Genomic DNA, 21732 nt, shown 5'->3' on the forward strand with positions numbered 1-21732 from the left:
GCGCCATGGGTTTGGTTTCAGTTGGTAGCAATGACCGGGAAAAAGTTTGTTGATCGTTGTTGGAGGTGATGCTTGTTGAGTGTCGATGGATGTAGAGGAGATTGGATGTGCTCCCCCAGGTGGCGATTAATCAAACACAGGGGGTCACGGTATGGTCTGGCGAAAGGTTGCGCTGATGGCCTTGCCATCGTCGATTGGAGGTCTGGAGCTGCTGGGTCGACAATTGGAGTTGCTCGGTTGAAGGTGGAAAAGGATGGCGATGGGTTGAGAAAGAAGGAAAGCAACTGGCGGTAGGGGTGAAGGTCGTTGTCGGAGATGACCTCGATTAGTTGGAGCAACTAGTGATGTTGGTTCTGGCGGTGTTGTGGCTTCAGTCGGTGACAATTAATTGAGCACAGGGAACCAATGATAGCTGTTGGACTATTTTGTTGGGGTTAGAGGTGGCACAACGGTGACTGGCGATGGCGACGCTCCGGTTGTTGTCGCTGGTGATTTATCGGAAACGAAGAGGCCATTACTCCATGGGAAAGAGAGAAAGCCAAGTGGGGCCCGATTTTTCTTTTGACTTTTGTTGACAACTCTGTTATTTGTCTGTACACCACGTGGTCGTGGGTTCGAGTCCCACGGATGGCGCCAAATGATGCGACATGGACCTCCGACGGGCCTTCTGGTCTTCTGCTGCGGCGGAGATCTGCTAGTCACGATCAGAGAGATGCATTAGAGCCGTCCCAGGGACTGTGCCCCGGAAGCGGACTTCGACGATCAAGTTAGATCAGCTAATAGATCTGAGATGGTCCTCCATAGTTGGAGGGAACCATCTTGGTGCTAGTGGTGGTGTATGGTGGCTGACGGTGGTGGTGGCGGCTGAGCCACCCGACCGAAGTATAGTGGCGGCTGAGTCATGGGGGAAGAGTCTAGGGAAAAAGTCTTAGGGAAAAGGGTCCTAATGGTGGTTAAACCACTTAGGAAGGAATCCCCCTTCATGAAGGAGGCACTATTCTATTTATAGTGGACAATTAGGTCAAGGGGAATTATGGCAGGCCTTGGGCTACCCTAATTCAGGCCCAGCTAGCAAGGAGCTGGGCAAGGCCGCCCGGAGGCGTTGAGCGGTACTGGCGGGCGCGCACCAAGAAAGAATGTCAAGGGAGCGCCAGGCCGGGCCGACGGGAGAGTCCCCAGCAAGGTTGGCAAGGGAGTCCCCAACAAGGCTGACAAGGGAACGACAGGTAAGGCTGGCAGGGGTGCGCCAGGCCATGCTGGCGCTCTAGAGTTGTCTAGGCCATGCTAATGGATCATATATCATCAAAATGGTTTAAACTATATATGTAATTTCTATCTACAAATATGTTGGGTAGAACATGGGTAGACGAAATAGTTGGTGTGTGATGAAGGATGAGTTTGAGTATGAGACAAAATATGATATAGATCATGAGATGAGGGTGGCAGGTGAAAAATGAGTGAAACCTTTACCCAAACGATGGCCCCTTCATTCAGCAAAGTAGGGATGGCAACCACGAACTATTCTAGACAATCATGTGGAACACTAGCAGGCTCACAACTTGTAGGTGCTGTGAACTTGATGTTCATCGGTGTACTCTAAAAACCTTGGCAGGTATAGACTTAGTGCCTTATATAAGTACGATGGTAGGTATGGATTTAGTACTGTGTAGATGAACATTGGTAGCTATGGACTTAGTACCTTGGCAGCTATAGATTTAGTGCTTGTTGTATGAACCTCGGGCAACAATGGACTTTGTGCCAATTCCTTAGGTCAATCCTTAGGAATGAATGAATGAAGGATAGTTGATTCTTAGGGTAAAACCTTAAGAAATAAAGAAGATAATGGGGATGGGTAATAGGGTTGATTGTTTGATGATTAAATATCATAATTATATTATTGTGGGTTGAATACCCTATATGCTCACTAGGCTCCCAAGCCTGACCCACTCAGTTTCTTGGTATTACAGGTAGTGGCGCGAGAGCATAAGTTGGATGAATTATCAAGATATTTTTGATTATAGATCAGTAGTTGTAAATAACTGTTGTAAGGTCTATTTTGTACTATTTATGCTTTTGGTATGTATCGGAACATGACATCCCGAGATTTTTGTTATATAATGCAAAATACATTTCTTTAAAGAAATGCTTTGATAAATTCTTATCACATTTTGTTTTGGGAACAAATTCCACAACAGTTTTCTTCAAATGATTACTCTGATTTTAAAACAAAGCATAAACAAATCGGTATTTTCTGGTCGTGAAATTGGGGATGTCACAGAAGATCATGGAACTCGACAAGTTCAAGACTAAGTCCCAACTGCATGAAGAAGAACTCGACGAATTCATAAGGAACTCGACGAGTCCAGGACTAGCCGTGTCTTCTTGCATGAAGAAGGACTCGATGAGTTCCAGGATGAACTCGGCGAGTCAGTTGTAGAAAGTCCCGAATTTGTACGAAGGAGAACTTGGTGAGTTCGTGCAAGACTCGATGAGTATGGTCGAATTTCTAGCGTTTTAAGGATTAGGGAACTCGGCGAGTTGTTGGGACAACTCGGCGAGTTAAGTCAACCAGATGTTGACTTTGACCAAGGTGTTGACCTTGACTCTGTCTTTGACCCGAGTAAGCCTTGAAAGGATTATGAGTATGAAATGATAATTAAGGAAAGTTGTTATGTCTAGGAGTTTGAGAGGAGTCGGTTCCATCACTGAGGACAGTTCAGTTACTACACGACATTGAGGTGAGTTGCCTTCTAATAGAAGTGGGTCTAAGACACCAAGGTCAGCCCACTAGTAAGAGTTATAGTAGAGATAATTGTCTTCGTGATAATTATCTGGCATGCTGTTATCTGTTATGATTATGTGCTAGCATGATATGATGTTATGTGATAGTAGTTGGTAGGGGGGAATAGTCCCCGTGTTACGGTCGTAAGGACCGAAGGGTAGGTCGGGCACCCCAGATATGTCTGGCAATATGTTTATGCTATGTTAGTACGTGGTAGTAGTAGGGGTGAAATAGTCCCCGTAGCCGGTTGAGATAGACCGGAGGGTAGGTTGGCGCCCTAGAATTGCCAGACAGGGTAAGTCGGCACCCCAAAATTGCCAAACAGGGTAGGCTGGCACCCTAAAATTGCCAGACAAGGTAGGTCGGGTACCCCAGAATTGTCCGCCAGTATGTTTGTTATATGGTATGTGGTATGATGGGAGAACTCACTAAGCTTTGTGCTTACAGTTTTCAGGTACCTCTTCTTCGAAGAGGAAAGAGCCGACACGGTAGCAGCACATCACACACACATGATTTCCGCATTATGAGATTCTTAAGATTGTACTATGACATTATTATTATTTTATGACATGGTTTTGAGACACGTGTCTATGGTTTTACGAAATGATATGAATCAATGATGTTTTTCAGTAAACTATTTTATAAGTTACTTAATTAAAAACAAAATTTTTGGTCTTGAAATTTGGGATGTTACAATATATATATATATATATATATATATATATATATATATATATCAATTATGTCATAAATATCATTAAGTATCATAAATTGCAAAAACTTTTGAGTTGTTGTTAATTATCGTTTTAAAAAGTAATAATAAAAATAATAATTACATATTACTATATATAAAAAAACAATAAAGAAGATTATATTAATTTTTTCTATAAAAACAATATAAATATAATAAAAATCTATCTAGCTATGTAAAATTTACCAAATAGAATATATATATATGAATCAATTATGTCATAAATATCATTAAGTATCATAAGTTACAAAAAAAAACTTTTTGAGTGGTTGTTAATTATCGTTTTAAAAAATAATAATAAAAATAATAATTACATATTACTATATGTAAATAACAATAAAGAAGATTATATTAATTTTTTTTTTTCTAAAACAACAATATAATAAATATAATAAAAACCTATCTAGCTATGTAAAATTTACCAAGTAGAAATATCCTATCCTCATAAATATTATCCTAAAACATGTAAAATTTACCTTGTAGAAATATCCTATCCTCATACACCATTTATGGCATTGATGACATTTGCTAAGATAGACATCGTAGATTGGATTCTTTGCCTGACCACATGGTAAAGGGTACAACTGTCAATTACCCTTCGTTATCGTGAGACTTTCACAGTCCCTGTAGTCTTCTCATTTCTAAATTGTATAACCTAAAAATTCACATACATCTGATTTAATGGAGCGGAGGGACTACAATCGCGGTGGTTACAGCCGTAACCGTGTCGATCGGTACTATGATGACCCACAAGATGGTGGTAGAGGCGGATATGGTGCCGATCGGTACTATGAAGGCGAACACGATGGTAGTAGAGGCGGATATGGTGGCGACCGGTACTATGGCAGCGCACAAGAGGGTGGTAGAGACAGCGGATATGGAGGCGACCGGTACCATGGAAGCCCACAAGAGGGTGGTAGAGACAGCGGATATGGTGGCGACCGGTACCATGGAAGCCCACAAGAGAGTGGTAGAGGCGGCGGATATGGTAGAGACCGGTATCATGGAAGGGCACAAGATGGTGGAAGAGGCGGCGGATATGGTGGCGAACGGTACTATGGAGGCGCACAGGATGGTGGAAGAGGCGGCGGATATGGTGGCGACCGGTACTATAGAGGCGCACAAGATGGTGGTAGAGGCGGCGGGTATGGTGGCGACCGGTATTATGGAGGCGCACAAGATGTCGGTGGAGCTGATGCTGGTTACCTTTCTCGTCGTGGTAGCCGAGATAGAAATTACTCGCCTCCTTACAACAATCGACATCAGGAACAATACGGAGGCAGTAGACGTAGAGAATCTAGCGGCGGAGGAGGTGGTGGTTCGCAGTTGTACAGGAACAGAACTCCTACTTACCATAGGCAGAATACGGATCGTGTACACGATCTTTCTGCTCGCGATAGAGAAATAAGGGCGAGCCCTGTTGAATATAGTCAACCGGTCAGGTCTCGGTCTCGGTCTCCGGCGCCGACAATCACTCAAACTCAGCTCCGCCTCGCCGGTACGTACGAAAATTTTGGGGGGTTTTTACATTTGTTAACTTTTTCCTATCTCTGAAATCACTTCTAGTTAATTCTTCTCTGTTACAATCGATTGTTTAATTTGGTTTCCTTTCTATGAATATGTTTGGTTCGATCGATATATTTTCAGATCGGATTCAAGAAGTTCACCATCGCGAGGTAGAAGAAGTTCACCATCGCGAGATACAATGTATACCATCTCCGATGGATGATGAAGAATATGCGTATGTACCCATTAAACGTCCTGACCATGGTAAACTTGCCATGAAATCAGTGAAGCTTCTTGTTAATCATTTCCCTGTGAAGTTCGATCCATCAAAAGCTATATTACGTTATGATGTCGACATTAAACCAGAGATGTCGTCTTCTTCTTCTTCTCGATCTCTGAAAAAATCAATACCAAAATCAGACCTCCGATTGATTCAGGAGCAGTTATGTTCTGATAATCCTAATCAATTCCCCCTACTCCAAACTGCATACGATGGTGAAAAAAACATCTACAGTTCAGTTTCATTACCTGAAGGAACTTACAATGTCCAATTACATGGTCGATCTTACACCTGCAAAATCAGATATGGAACCAAATTAGGTCTTTCAAAGCTTCAAGATTTCTTGAAAGGAAACGCTATACAAATCCCTCGTGATGTATTGCAAGCTCTTGATGTAGTAATGAAAGCAAATCTTTTTCGGGAAAAGGTTCCAGTTGGAAGAGGTTTATACCCAAGAGTCCATAGAAAAGAAGATGATCTTCATGGTGGTGTTGCTGCATTCAGAGGCTCACAACAAAGCCTAAAAGTCACTTCAAATGGATTAGTAATGTGTCTTGATTACTCAGCTGTCCCTTTTCGTAAAAGAATGCCAGTTTTTGACTTTCTCAAAGAATGCATTCAAGGGATTCGTGAAGTTAATGACATTGAAAGATTTGGGAACCAAGTTATACGCGCATTGAAAGGATTGAAAGTGGGTGTGATTCATCGTAGGACAAATCAAAAGTACACTGTTTGTGGATTATCTGAAAAAGCTACACGGGATCTCTCTTTTGTTCTTGAAGATCTTGAAGGGAAGAAAGAACCTGAAGTTATCATGCTTACAGATTACTTTAGAGAAAAATGGGGTAAAGAGATAAAACACAAAGGGGTTCCTTGTTTAAATTTAGGAAATAGTAAGAAACCGAATTATGTCCCGATTGAATTCTGTATCTTGTCTGAAGATAAAAGGTTTCCAAAAGAACAATTAGGTAAAGAAGCTGCAAGAAAACTAAAAGAGTTATCTCTTCTCAATCCAAATTGTAGAGAAAGAGAGATACACAACTTGGTTCATGATGAATACGCACCTGGCAAAAACGGGTATGTCTTTTTTTCTTTTTCCCTTTTTCTTTTTTAATGTTCTTGATGTTTCTTTTATATTTTATACATTTTTATGTAATGTGTAGTGCGAATGCAATTAAGAATTTTGAAGTGGAAGTTGGGATGAGCATGACAGAAGTGGATGGACGTGTGATGGCCCCACCACAACTGAAACTCGGTTCTTTAAATGGAAAAACAATGGCAACAACGGTTGATAGAATGAAATGTCATTGGAATCTTCTTCAAGGAAAAACTTTAGTAGTTGGAAAATCAGCAGAAAGATGGGCAGTGATGGATTTCACTCGTGATGATCGAAGAAACAGTTTAAATGTCAACTACTTCATTGGGAAGTTAATGAAAAGATGTGAAAGTATAGGGATACAAATGGAAGAACCAATCATGGTTCATCAAACAACAATGAGAGAGTTTTCAGATGTTAACACACTCAATCGTCTTCTTAAAGAAATCGTGGATGAATGTAGAAGAAGAGACAACAGACGATTACAAATGATTGTTTGTGTAATGGCTGAAAAACATGATGGATACAAATACCTCAAATGGGTATCCGAGACCCAAATCGGTGTCATAACCCAATGTTGTTTATCCTTCAATGCCAACAAAGCAAACGATCAGTTTCTTGCTAATTTAGGAATGAAGATAAACGCAAAATTAGGAGGTAGCAATGTCGAATTAATCGAACGGTTCCCGCGTTTCAACGGTTCAGATCATTTCATGTTCATCGGAGCGGACGTAAACCATCCTACCGCCGCCAACCAATCGTCGCCATCTGTTGCTGCCGTTGTCGGCTCCGTAAACTGGCCCGCCGCCACGCGTTACGCCGCCCGTGTCTCCCCGCAGCACCACCGGAAAGAAGAGATCGTTAACTTCGGGAGCTTGTGTTTGGATCTCGTCAACACTTACGAACACCGGAATGGAATCAGACCAAACCGGATTGTCGTATTCCGTGACGGTGTTAGCGATGGACAGTTCGATATGGTTTTGAATAAAGAAATGGTCGACATGAAGAAATCGCTTTATACCGAAAACTACCGACCCGCGATTACGTTTGTGGTGGCGCAAAAGCGGCATACGACGCGGTTGTTTTTGAACAACGGGAATGGAATCGGGAATGTCCCACCAGGGACGGTTGTCGACACGACAATTGTCCAACCATTTGAGTTTGATTTCTATCTTTGTTCTCATTTCGGTGGAATGGGAACGAGTAAGCCGACTCATTACTCGGTGATTTGGGATGAGAACGGGTTTACATCCGATGAGATGCAAAAGTTGATATACCATTTGTGTTTTATCTTTGCGCGGTGTACGAAACCGGTATCGCTGGTTCCGCCGGTGTATTACGCGGATCTTGTGGCATATCGCGGTCGGATGTTTCAAGAGGTGGCGGCGGAATCCGAATCCGAATCGGGAATGGGTGGGTCGGAATCGTCTTCGTTTGATCGGTTTTTCTATAATCTTGAGGATCATCTTAGGGATTCTATGTTTTTCATATAGGGGTGTTGAGGGGGCGATACTTGTGGAGGTCAAATGTCCTTTTCTAAACTTAAATAGTGAAGGAGTTTGTGCGTGAATCTAATGCGTTTCATGCCTTTTCAGTGTTGTTTCTTTATATTCGCTGTTGAAGTTATGTTGTTGACAATTAGGATTAGTAATTGCAAATTTGCAAGTAAACCGTTATCACTTTCTAACGATTATTGTTGGTTATTTGCTTCTATTAATCACAGATTGACCGTTGTGCTATGTGTTTCTTTTTGGTGATTTTCTTGTTTTGTGGAGAAGCGAAAAATAAAATGTTATATCTAGGTTCAGAGGTGCACATAAAACCAGATAATCTGAAACGGGTTTCTATTTATTGAAATTGATTTGAATCTGATCCGATCCAGTAACGCTGAAAATCCTATCCAGTAGTGGGGCCAAATAGTAATGGAAGATGATATTTCCACGGAGATTTGTGATCCTTCCACTGAAAAAATAATATATTGACAATTGTACCCCTATTTTATTTTGTAAATATATACTACTTAAAAGAGCCGGTAGACTGTGTAGATCATTCAGAGTTTCTTTCCGTGGGAGATGAATCAACATCTTTTATCGTTTTTCGGTTTTAAATCTAAGATCCTTTCAAAAATTAACTGATTTCATTAGCATTTGGTAAGGACATGTGTTGATTCAAAGGAAAACCTAGAAGTTCATGTGTTTAAGGCCGATCTTCCTGGGATCAAAAAACAAGAAGTCAAGGTGGATGTACAAGGTGGCGGGATTCTACAAATCAACGGCTAGAAAAATATAAAGAGAAAAGATAAAAACAATACATGACATTGTTTCAAACGAAGCAGTGGGAAGTTCACAAGAAGGTTCACGTTGCCGGAGAATGCTAGACTGATCTGGTGAAAGCAACGTTGGAAAACAGAGTACTCGTGATTACTATGCCCAAGGAAGAAGTGAAGAAGCTAGATGTTAAGTCCATTGAAATCGCTGGTTAAAAATCCACTGGTCTATAAAATTCGACATGATTAAGGGTGTATATTGGAGGACTGATATATCAATAGCATGAAAAACCAAATCTTTAAGGCCATGTTTGGTGTCAACTATCAAATAATCATCCTGGGTGATTGAGAAAAAATTAGAAAAATATTATTTAGTGGTCCGAGGAAGCAGCAATTGAAGCAAGTCGACTGAAGATGTAGATGCAGTGACGAAGGGGGAAGAAGCGGATGTTCATCCTGTGTTTTTTGGAGTTCTTATCGTTTTTTAGAAACAAAAGCAAGATTTCTGTTTTTGAAGTTCTTTACTAATTAAAATTAAGGGTATAGTTGTCAATATATTATTTTTTCAGTTGAAATATCAAAAACTTGGAGTTGAAAAATCAGTTCCCAATAGTAATAGTCTGTAGTTATAAAAAATGATTTTTGATAAAACTAGTTAATTAGTTATATGAAATATGTAAAATGACAAAAGACACAAAAAATATTAAGGTTTTTATAATTAATAAACGGTATATTTGGAAAAATAAACCAATTAATAAGTTCGGTGAAAAGTTAGTTTGAATATATATTTTTTTAAAACTATCTTAGAAGCTAAATTTTAGTTTGTGAAACTTCACAGCCTAAACATATTCAACTGTGTTGTGCCAAATATACTTAAACATTACTCTCCCTTAAGATTATATTTTATACACAATCTAGTAATTTCATTTTTTTATTGGTTCATTGTTAATTTTATGCAACTCAAATTTTATTTATTAAAACTAAATTTTTTATATAACCAGATTAGAGTATTTTTAAAATTACTAAAAGTTTAAATATCTTATTTTATTTATTTATTTATTTATTTATTTATTGATCGCTAAAAATTAATGTACATTTTAGCATATTTTTTAATTTAAAAATATATAAAACTTATTTTTTTTTTAATTTAAAAAATATGTTTAAAAGGATAAAAACCAATATCAACATTCACAATCTCAGAACAACTCGTTAGAAGTAGTGCATGGACCGACAGTCATAGTGTTAAACATAGTGATACTTATTGTCCCAACCAAATCAAAGACTTCTAAACTACGTCAAACATAATGATACTTATTGTCCCGACCAAACCAAGGACTTCAAGACTTCTAAACTAGCATCAAGACATATCTTTTACTCGTAAATAAACTATGGTAGTTCCTTTAGCAGCTTATTTTAACCTGCAAATAAACTATGGTAGTTCCTTTAGCAGCTTATTTTAACCTGCAGAGATAAGTGAAAAGCATATAATTCCTATATATGAATCCAAATATAACGATCCAAAAATCAAGGGTAAAAATTTCATTTTTAATATAGCTAAAACATTGATACCATTTATTCTAAACAATTCAAATCGTCATTAAGTAAAACATTTATCAGAGTTCATCCCAAAATCATTCACTGCGGAAATCATAGGTGTGTGCACTGCGATCAATCCGAGTCATTCCTTTCCAAACCATAAACAAAACCTATAACCACGAAGCTTAGTGAGTTTCCCATAGCATACCATACACACAAACCACATATCACATATCCTGTTGCTATAAAAGCTACCTGTATCACATTTCCTGCTAGCTATAAAAGCTACATATAACACATAAGCCATGCATACATAAACCTGTAAGGATGTCGTGGGCTCCCCCCAAGGTCTTACACCATTGTGCCATGGGCTACCCCACATGGTCTTAACCTGAGAATGCCATGGGCTACCCTACATGGTCTTATATCTAATTACCACAGGCTCCCCCCGGGGTCTTCCATGCAAGTATCACAAAGACAACTAGCAAAACACATATCACATAAACATATCATATATCACAAAAATACCTACACATAACACAATTAAACCTGTAATGATGCCGTGGGCTCCCCCCAGGGTCTTACACCATTGTGCCATGGGCTACCCCACATGGTCTTTACCTAGGAATGCCATGGGCTACCCCACATGGTCTTACATCCAATGCCACAGGCTCTCCCCGGGGTCTTCCATGCAATAACACACAATCACATAGCATATCAAATCACAGAATGACTAACACATATACCATAATTACATAATGGGCCGACCTTGGTGTCTTAGACCCATGGGTATGGTGAGAAGACTCGCCTCGAATGCAGAAGCTTCCTGAAGAAATCCTTAGCTGCTGCCCCACCAGCTACCCGAGCTGTCACTACCAATCAATATACCCAATTAGCAATTGGGTCCATACCATAATCCTTAATCCATGCATGGGGTAAAATGACCATTTTACCCCTGGCCCAAAATGATCCAAAACTAAGGGCCCAAACCCAAAACAAAAGTCCAACATTATAATGTCCATAAAACCATCAATGGCCCAATTTTCCAAATTGGGCCCAGACCTTTCCAATGGACCTTATACTAAAGCCCAATATTCTCCTTAGTCAATAATCCTAACCCCAAATGGCCCACGAAGGCCCATAACAACCTACTCCAAGAATTGGCCCAAATCGAGGCCCACAAATGTAAAGTCCATTTCTATATTGGGCCACAAGGCCCAATAGGCCCAACTATACCAATATTAGCCCAAGATACATTCAAATCCAACAAACCGCAAGTTTAGGCCCAAAACCATTAGGGCCCAAAGGTCCGAAGTTCACTAAGGCCCAAGTCCTCCTGAGAGCGTACGCCTAGCGTACCTCTTCTGTACACTTAGAGTACTGAGCAAATAGACTGTACGTGCAGTGTACTACATAGTACGCCCAACGTACAAACAACTCATGCATAACATCCATGAAGTGCTTAATACTTGATCCAACAAGTCCAATCACATATCTGAGCTATACTTAACGTCTAAACCCATAAAGTCACTGACTTGGTGACTTTGCATTCCCCAAACAAACCCAAACTCCAAAAATGGAATTCTACTTCCATAAAAGTGACCCTAACTCAAGCATGAACCCATTAAGACCATAAAGATGACAACTTTCTGCCTTAGGGACTCAAATAGCATCAAGGGTGGCAACCCCAAGCCTAAAAACGGATTTCGAACCATAAAGCTCCATTCTTGGGACCAAAAAGATCCAAAAACTCAACATAATAGATCTAATCATTCAATGGTCAAGTTTAAAGCTTTATACCTTCATCAAGTTGTGAATGAGTCCTAAAAGCCATATCCATAAGCTCCTCCTTGATTCCCATCTTTACATCAAACTTCATCTTCTTGAAAATGGGTCAAACACCCCAAAAATGGACTCCATAAGCTCAAAATGCCACCATGGATGATATATGACGATTTCTAGGGTTTAGAGGGGTGGAGGCTGAAGATATTAGGGTTAGGTTATGAGATAAGGAGTTTAAATAGGGTCCAAGACCCTAAAATAGGGTTCAGATCTGACTGGAGTACGCCCAACGTACATATGGTAAGCCCAGCGTACTCCTGGGAACCTTCGCGACCATCCTGGTCAGTACGCCCAGTGTACTACCCTCTTTACTAGTACACCCCGCGTACACTTTGTGTATGCCCCGCGTACTCGGCTAAGCCTGAAAACGATGAAACTTCCGAAGGCCATAACTTCTTCGTTACAAGCCCGATTCCGACGAGAATCCATACACTTCTATCAACTCATATCTACCTAAATACCTTCCGAACAAAAGTCCATTTTCCATAAAAACCCAAACTGCCATTTTACCGAAATACCCCTAGGCTCCAAAATACGAACCGAACACCCGAATCACTTCTAATACATCACCCGCACCCAAAAGGGGCTAGATATTACCTTCCCAAGAGTCATAATCCCTATAATGACCGACCTTCGAGCCACCGCCTCGGACTAGGAGTAAGTTTGGAATAGAGCGTTACACCAAACCTCTTTAGCAGCTTGCATTAGTTGTCCTTCAAACAATTCCTTCTCGGATAGTGTCAGTTTCTTTTTTGCATTTTCATTATTTTGGTTATCTTATATGAGACCATTCATAAATTTTTTACAATATATATATATCCTACGTAATTTAAGAAAACTTTTGTTGATGTGTCGCAATCTACGTAATTTAAGAAAAATTTTGTTGATGTGTCGCAATGACAGGGTTTCAAGACCACGTAGATCAACTAATTGAGCTTTATTTTGGAATAACAACCTCTAGAGGTCTTGTTTTATGATGCATCGTTTAGTTGTGGGCGCTTCTTCGGTTGATTGTGGTTACACATTACATTTGGGTGTCTAATGATCACGTTCAATGTTTTGGTTAGCATTTTTTATTGTTCACCTGTCATCCAATTCATTGTGCCTCAAAGTTGCATTGTAACCGGTTGGTGTAACATCTAAAATTTCAAACCAAAATTTTCATTTTTAAGTAAGAGTAATCATTCAAATCTCATTCCCAAAAAAATGCGCAAAAACAACCATTTGTTCAAACATATCAAACCATAATAAAAAAACCAGAGTAATAATTCAGATAGTGAAATCAAATCAGCGGAACACTCCAAAACAGATCCATAGATGTGATGCAATCAAAATGTGCTCTTCCTTTTGCTGTCAGAACAACCATAAAATATTTAAACTTAAACGAGTAAGCATAAAGCTTAGTGAGTTCTTTAAGATATCACGTACTTGTGTGGATGCTATAATTAAACCATATTCTTACATTTACTTTTGTTGTTGTAACGCCCGGATCTTGAAGTATGTTTTTCATATTTAAATCTATCATGTTGGGGATTACCACAGTGTGGTGGAGGCACCACCACGACATGGTGAGGCGAAAATGGGTCGCGTGTATTCGAGTCACTACGACATGGCAGTATTCGCCACAATGTGGTGGCGGATGGCATGCAAACACTATTTTTCTGGGTTTTCTCCCTATTTAAAGGAATGAGGAGGCTAGGGTTTGCTCATTCTCATTATCCCTCAGTCCCCTCAATCCCCAAAGAAACCCTGATCACTTTCCTCCATTATTGAGCTAGTTTTGGTGTTCCTTGAACCCAAAGAAGGAAGAAGGAGGAAGAAAGAAGCAAAGATCAAGCAAGAAAGTCTCCATTCTTCACCCTAGCACTCTTTTGTACGTTTATAAATGTACAAGACTCGATTTTTATCATGCTAGGTTGCTAGATCTTTAGTTTTGTCCCATTAACTTCTTGTTCTTGTTTGTTGAGATGATGCGATTTCATAAAGTTTGCAACTTTATAAATCTCTAGGACATTTGGTGTATTTTGTGCCATGGATCTGGAGTTTGGTTGGGTTTTGATCCATGCATGAGATTAGGTCATAAAACCCTCATTTTTTACCTACTATGGGTTCAAGACATGAATTGGACATGCATGTCTATACAACACCAACTTTTAAGTTAGTTTTGGTGCTAGAAGCACTTCTGGAAAGGATGGACTTTGTACTTTGTGGAATAAGTGCTTATTGATTAAGTTCTTTCCTTATTAAGCATTTTGGGACATGGAAATTTAGGTTTTGGACCTTTTTGGGTGGTCCTAATGGATAAAGTAAGTAACTTTATCCTTGAGGTCACATTTTGGACCAGATCTGAGCTTTAGAGCTCTTGGAATCGGAGAAATCAACTTAATGCCTTAAGCTGTTGGAAACCTCGCAACCTCGGCATGGTCCTAGGTCACCACAACATGGCTGCAGGGATTTTCCCGACTGTTTGGTAGTCAGCAGACCACGAGGTGGCTAAGGAAGACCACATCATGGCTGTCAGCTGGAGTCAACATCGAATGTTGACTTTGACCATTGACCTTGAGGGTTGACTTTTGATTTATGGACTTTGTTCAACTATTAATGTCCTAATAGGTAGATTAAGGTTGTGCCTCGTGTAATTATCTACGTGGCGCCTAGCACATGTTTTGGGATTTTGAGGACGTGTTGACTTTTGAGTTGCTTTGCGAGGTGAGTAATCTCACAGTACTTGTGGGTCGAAGGCACCATACCGACCCATTGGATTATGTTATAGGCTAGATGTTTTTGTGACTCTTTCATGTATTGTATGTGTTTGTATGTATACCGGGTGGGGCCCGATGCTAGGCGGGGTCTATCGCATGAATACTGACAGATCTGTTACGAGCGGGGCCCGATGCCGAGCGAGGCTAGATGGTGGGTGGGGGCCATTGTATGTATGTTGTGTGGTGTTTCGGGTACTTCCGGTTCGAAGGTGAAGGGATCGAGATGATCGTATTGCATATACCATAATTTTTTTCTTATTTAACTCTGGTGTACTTTTGAGATGTTTATTGATATACTTTGAATACTATATGGTTTGACAACATGTTTGGATGATGGTCTATTTATATAAAAATAAAAATATTTGGTTATGAGTTTTGGGACGTTACAAGTTGGTATCAGAGCCTTGGTTTGAGGGATTCAAGCATACTCTCGGGTGTGCCTGACTGAGGATTTGATAGATTTTCATAAGGAGAAATGTTTTACAAAAGATTTTTTTTAATAAAAGAAAAGGGCGTGGTGCATGCAAACGACCAAGCTTAAGTAAGTTTTTCCCAAAATACCCATACATGTTTTGTGATATGATTTATCTGGAAATTCCTAGCATAATTGTGATCAAGATTCAATGATTTTATTTGGAAATATTATTCATCACCCATCCATGATGTCCAAAGTCTTAATGAACAAGTTCCATCACAACATAATACTAACAATCTCTTGGTATCATTTTTTTAAGCACAATTGATATGTACTAGCAACTGCATAGTTAAATACCATGTGCTTCAATTGTTTTGGATTCTCAAATCTCATTCCTAAAATTGGTTTATGCTTTTTCCATGGGATTTCCTTATTAAATATGCAATGTACCTCACCTGTAACGCCTGTTGTCACACCCCAAAACCAAGAATGGCGGAAACGTTCCGGGGTGGAGGACGTCATGTGAAGTATCATAACAGTGTAAAGTAGTAAACAAGCAACAACATCATCCATTGCATTAAAGTAAAGTTTTAATACATGTGTGTTCTTTCATGTTGTACAACAATAAAATGAATAATCAAAATAAGACGAGTCTTGTCTATGCTCCGTCTTCTCAAGGCCTAGCCATCGTACCTGTCTAACTGGTGACCTGAGAATACAAGTTATTTTGAAAGAGAGTATCAGCCTAAAGCTGGTGAATTCATAAGTATTTAAGTGTCATTGTCTTGTTTTGGAAAGCTATTATGAATGCCTTGTAAATCTTTAAATGAAACAATTGATATAAGTATGAAAACCCTAGAAAATCCCTTATTTCCTACTAGTATGAAATGTAGTCTTCTACCAAGACCCGAATGTTTTGCTATGATAATGATGGTTTTTCCTTCTTTTTGACTATTACAAACAGTACTTAGTCTAACTCATCGTTTATGTGAATGTATCACAAAATAAAGTAAAATAGGAAAATGAGATGATAGTCTTCTACCATGACCTGAATGTTCTGTTATAAAAATGATAGTTTTTCCTTCTTTTTGACTATTACAAATAGTACTTAGTCTAACTCATCGTTTATGTGAATGTGTCACAAAATAAAGTAAAATAGGAAAATGATATGATATAAGTGTTATCCTTTGGTACTAGGACTAACACAACATCGCGGTAAGCGAAATGTGTAACCTAATGAACATCCGAAGATTGTCCAATTGTCCTCTGTAGCAGCAGCAGGGCGGAGGAAGGGTTAGTCCCGTAATCGACTTCCTAATATAAGTATTAACCGTAGACATCCGTAGATGTTCATCAACCTCTGTAGCGAATAGTAGGCTCGAGGAATGGTTAGTCCCGTAGCTGTATTCTAATATAAGTAATAACCGTAGGCATCCGTAGATGTTCATCAACCACTGGTGCTAATCAGCTGGTATTCGGAATGGTTAGTCTCGTCTAGATATCCCGTTGAACTGGGATAGGCAGGACAATTTACATAGAATGTACTAATAAATCATCCTCGTAACTCTAGGTACAAGTATCCATGTAAGTGTATACAGGAAAATGTATCTATGTAATGGTACTCATGTAAGGCATTCATGTAAGTGTATTCATGTATCAAGTAGGCATATGTAAACGTACTCATGTATCATGTAAGCATATGTAAATGTACTCGTGTATCATGTAATGTACTGTTATAGACTCATGAATGAACTGACTCTTGTGTGATTCCTTGTAATAGGAATAACGTTGTGTATCTTCTAACTATCCCTATGATAGTAACTGGAAGGTAATTGGTTGTTCAAGTAGGTTTATACACCCTTGCTACACAAGAGTGTGGGAAACTGAATGAAGGATGAAAACTATAACATCAATACATATATAAGAACATATGTGTATAAGTGTAGTTTTGTTCAAGAAGGTAAAAATGGTTTTGTAAGACATCTAAGAGTTTTGAACAATAATTAACAATGACTTGATGTCAATTTAATAAACATTTCAAAAGTAATACATTTGATAACAAAGTATTTTTAAGATAGAAAACCATTTCATGCATCACATTTTGAAGTATGTGAAATCTGCTGGATGAAAACACAGTTATAAAATACATAAGAGTGATTTAATAACATACTATTTTCTACTTGTATCCCCCCATTAAAGCATTTAAAATCATTTAAAACATTGATTAAGGGGTATGAACTCACCTGTTGTGAGTGGTTCTAGCGGGTATGCGTGTAGGGATGATAAGTTCCACGAATGAAGTCCCGAGACACAATAAGTCCTAAATGACATATAAGGACACATATTGACATGAATATAGTGTTTATAACATCTATATGAAAGGAAACACCTTCCGGGACTAGGTAACAACTTGACCAAGTGTTGGAATCACATGTGATTCAACATAGGAAGGTATAAAGGCACTCACATGAGTTTACTGTTGGAATAGTGTCTAAGGTTGCAACTATATTAGGCAAGTAATTGACCCGGTTGTGCATGGTCCTTTTGGGTTGCCTTCACCATAGCAACTTGATAGGACGATTTATTAAGAGAGAGTAAATATTATTAGTATATTATGAGAATAATATAAAGAATAATATATTGTTATTTGATTAATATAAGCCATAGAATTAATTGGAATTAATTTGGTGACTTAAAGAGATTAATTAAATAAGAGGGTATAAACTGTCAATTGTTTGATAGTTAAACTCTAGACTGTAAATCCATATTGATATGGATTGGACAGATTCTAGAAGCTAAAGGATAGCTTGAATCGTTCATTGCTTATCTAAGGAATGGATTTGGATAGCCTTAAGAGAAGATTATCCAATTAGGGTTTAGGTTGTAACCCTTAAGGAGTCTACAAGTATAAATAGACCCTATGGCAAAGGGAAATCGGCACTTCATCAAAAGTAAGAGAACCCTGGCCGATTTCCTCCCCTCTCCCCTCTCCCAAATCATCCTCCTTGCTATTTGGTGTTTGTAAGCCATTAGAGGAGTGACAATTGTGACTCTAGAAGCTCCAAGACAACAAACTCAACAAGGAATTCAAAGGTATGATTCTAGATCTGTTTCAATATTGTTATTACACCTAAATAGTCATTAGAAGTCTTGGATTCAAAGCATGTTTAATTAGAAAGCCTAGATCCAAGCATTAGGGTTTTGCATGCGCATATAGGAAAGTTCTTATGGCTAAAACCCATCATTTACTACCATGAGTTCACGGCCCAAGGGAGTTTACGGCCGTAAACTCATGGTTACTCATGTGGGAATCCAAGTTTGAAGGCTATGGAATGATGTAGGGACATTAGCTCTAACCTAGGATGAAAAAGACCACCATCTTTGGAGTTTTTGAGGAGTTCACGGCCCAAATGAGTTTACTACCATAAACTCATGGCCATTTATGTTTATGAGGGTCCTAAAAGTCATAAGGAAGCATTCTAATTTCAAGCCTAAGCCTTTGGAAGTGTTTGTGGCATCAAAACACCCCTAACTTGAGTCCACGGCCCATGGAACATTTGGTCATGTGTTTTCAGCCATAAACACTCATGGGTGTTGATATTTTTATTGTTTTGGGTCCTAGACACATCAAGGTAAAGTGCTATGTTTGTTTCTTGGCTTAATGAAGGTCTTTAGGGCATTTTGGCACCCTAATATGGAGTTCACGGCCTAAGAACTTCCTTGGCCGTGAACTCATTTTCAACCCTTGATTCTCAATGTTTTGGATGTCTAAACAAGCCATGGGTAGTCTCTAGGTTTAGTTTTAAAGTTTGGAGGGACATTGGGCACACTTTTGGCCCTAAATTTAGTGTTCACGGTCCAAGAAGATCTTGGGCCGTGATTACCATTTCCTTGGTGTTTTGAGGTTGTTTTCTATCCCTAAACTCATTAGTGTACAAGCCCAAACTAGTTTCATGGCTGAAGGAAGGACTAGGCACCATTTGGCCCTTAAAAAGGAGTTTACTCCCCAAGGTGTTCTTGGGCGGTAAACTCACAAATATTGCTGTTCTGACATGATTTTGATGTTATTAAGCACAATCTAAGCTATATAATACAACTAGAGAGAGGTACTCACGATTTGGGATAAAAACCCGAAGATCCGTGAGAGAGAAAATGGCTTTTCTCTAGTTGGAAATGTAACTAATGAATGAATATGGCTCAGATTTCTATATATAGTCCTGAGATTTTTGGCAGAAAATATTTTATTCCTGGAATGAACTCTAATATCATAGAGTATTGGAATAACAGTGTTGCACCAAACCCTAGTGCATCCACTCTCCTGATATCTCCTTAAGTGTTAAACCTGAAATACTCAAACTTATACCCAAAGTCTGGAATTTCTCTGTAACTGTTCTAACTTCTATTGGCTTGATATGGTTTGTTCAGAATGGAAATTTCAGGTTGTCACATCATCCCCCTGTTAAAGGGAATTTTGTCCCGAAATTAGAATTTAGGCAAGGAAATAGGTAGAAGTGATCGAGTCGTTAGGTGAATTTCGTAATCGATTGGTTCTCGCGCTCCCAAGTGAAATCGGGTTCTCAGTTGGTATTCCAACGAACCTTCACTAATGGGCGTCGGCGTTGCTTCGTCCGCTTGACCTCTCTGTTGAGGGTCACTACGGTTCTAATACGAAAGCGAGGATCTCGTTAATCTCAATCTCGTCGAGAGGGCTTACGAGAGTCCTAACGGAAAGGTACGGTTTAAAAACCGAGATGCGAAGGGTAACATGTACGTTACTGAGTTCGCGGAGTAGGTCTAGTCTGTGAGATACAGGACCGATTCTGGTAAGAATCTGGGAGGTCCTAACTATATTGGATTTAGCCTTCCATGCTTTACGAAGCGTATTAAGCCATTCCCAAAGTGAAGTTTCCTAAAGAATTTGGTCTCTCACTTGGAATTCCAAAGGTTCTTTCTCTCGCTTAACTTCCCAGTCAAGGGCCACCCCTTGCTGGGTCAAAGTCGAAAGGGTTTCTGTAATTTGCGAGGAGTTCTGAATGGACTAGGATAGTAGGTCTGTAAGACCTAGGATTTGGCGAATTTTCTGTCGGTGACTACGGTGCCGACAAATTCCCAACGGTTTTGGATAATTTGCCAGAGTCCTCAAGAATTTCCACATCACTAATAGTGTGTCTCAGGAAATTTGACTCTTTAAATCCAAAACTCGAGATCAGAGAACTTTGCGAAAAGTATCTCCGAGGGTAATGTTTCCATGGGTTCCTTTTTACTACGTGGGTAGATAAGTAAGTCATTACATGGAGAAATGACGAACTGATCCCAGTAAGAAAGACGTACCCTACTCATTTAGCTTATGAATATTATGGGCGTATTGGTTCTATCCGAGGGGTATCACTACGGGCTCGAAGTGTCTGTATCAAGTTCAGAGGGTAGTCTTTATAACATCCTTCCCTAACACTCGAACTGGTGATATTCGGATCTCAGATCCATTTCTGAAAGTAATTCTTTCCCTGCGTTTGCTCAATCAACTCATCTATGCGAGGCAGAGACAACGATTTCTAAAGGAAATCTTAATGAAGTCCTCGGTCGTCGAGGTACATATGATTCACTCCGTCGACTATTGGAAGAATAAGACCGGGGTTCTCAAGGGTGAGAAGCCTAGTCTTCCAATTCTATTGCTGAGTAGTTCGCTGAGTTTTTCGAGTTGTTTCTTGTATCTCTGTAGGTGTTTAGACTGTAAGGCGATCTGGTTATAAGAGTCATACTGGGTTCTAAGTTTGTTCACATGCCAAATGCAATTACTCGTAGTCTTGGGCAGTCTCCGTCCTGAAGTTCATATTAGAATTCATACTTGGTTCAACGATCACAATATCGTGTATACGAGTCGTATATAATTAAGATTGAAAAGGTAGTCGAATAACTGATTCTTCTTTAAGCTCACATCCCATTGAGGGAAAAGAAGTTAAAGTGGAATCATCAATTCTAAACTTGTAGAACCTTGATTATATAATACTCTCATGTATATATACTTCAGTGATAGCTCGACCGTATGAATCTTTGGATTGAACTTGACGTATTGTACGAGTGATACCGTGGGGATTCCTTTAGAAAGGAAAAGAACTATAAGGTACTCCTTGTATGAGTACTTCGGTGTTCTGATATGAAGGCTTCGCTAAAAGACGATTTACTGAGAAAGAGATGTACGTATGAAGCTAGTATTGCGAGGATCGAATTTACTCGAGTCGTATGATAAAGTCGGAAACATATGGAAACTAAAGACATTAGATTTGAACATAAGGCGTTACAGACAAAACACAGCAGTGCAACCTTTAACAGAGTTACTGTACTTAAGATTCACTACAAGACTATTGCTACGAACAAGGTATACTACAAAAGACAAGTATACGCAACACGAGCATCCCTAAACGGACGGGATCTCGCAAAAGATAAGACTCTGGTTGCACTAGTTTTGGGACGATTCATAAGTCTGTTACAACGAAAC

At 39.3% G+C, this 21732-nt stretch overlaps 1 protein-coding gene across 1 annotated transcript; it reads left to right on the forward strand.

Moving 5' to 3' along the window:
* The first annotated feature begins 4075 nt into the window (after positions 1-4075).
* LOC145101306 (protein argonaute 2-like) lies at positions 4076-8154 on the forward strand. Its single transcript, XM_079038502.1, has 3 exons — positions 4076-5031; positions 5181-6396; positions 6483-8154. The coding sequence occupies exons 1-3, from the start codon at positions 4215-4217 to the stop codon at positions 7906-7908; spliced, it is 3459 nt and encodes a 1152-aa protein (XP_078894628.1). The 5' UTR covers positions 4076-4214; the 3' UTR covers positions 7909-8154.
* Positions 8155-21732: the final 13578 nt, after the last annotated feature.

The sequence above is a fragment of the Lactuca serriola genome, chromosome 4 (genome assembly GCF_051521515.1).
Source record: "Lactuca serriola cultivar US96UC23 chromosome 4, Lser_US96UC23_V15, whole genome shotgun sequence".
NCBI lineage: Eukaryota > Viridiplantae > Streptophyta > Magnoliopsida > Asterales > Asteraceae > Lactuca > Lactuca serriola.

Excerpts from the sequence above, each read along its gene's own strand:
- LOC145101306 (XM_079038502.1), top strand. The coding sequence starts at position 4,215 with ATGGAGCGGAGGGACTACAATCGCGGTGGTTACAGCCGTAACCGTGTC. Across the intron at positions 5,032-5,180 it reads AACTCAGCTCCGCCTCGCCG|ATCGGATTCAAGAAGTTCAC; the intron begins GTACGTACGAAA and ends ATATATTTTCAG. Across the intron at positions 6,397-6,482 it reads TACGCACCTGGCAAAAACGG|TGCGAATGCAATTAAGAATT; the intron begins GTATGTCTTTTT and ends TGTAATGTGTAG.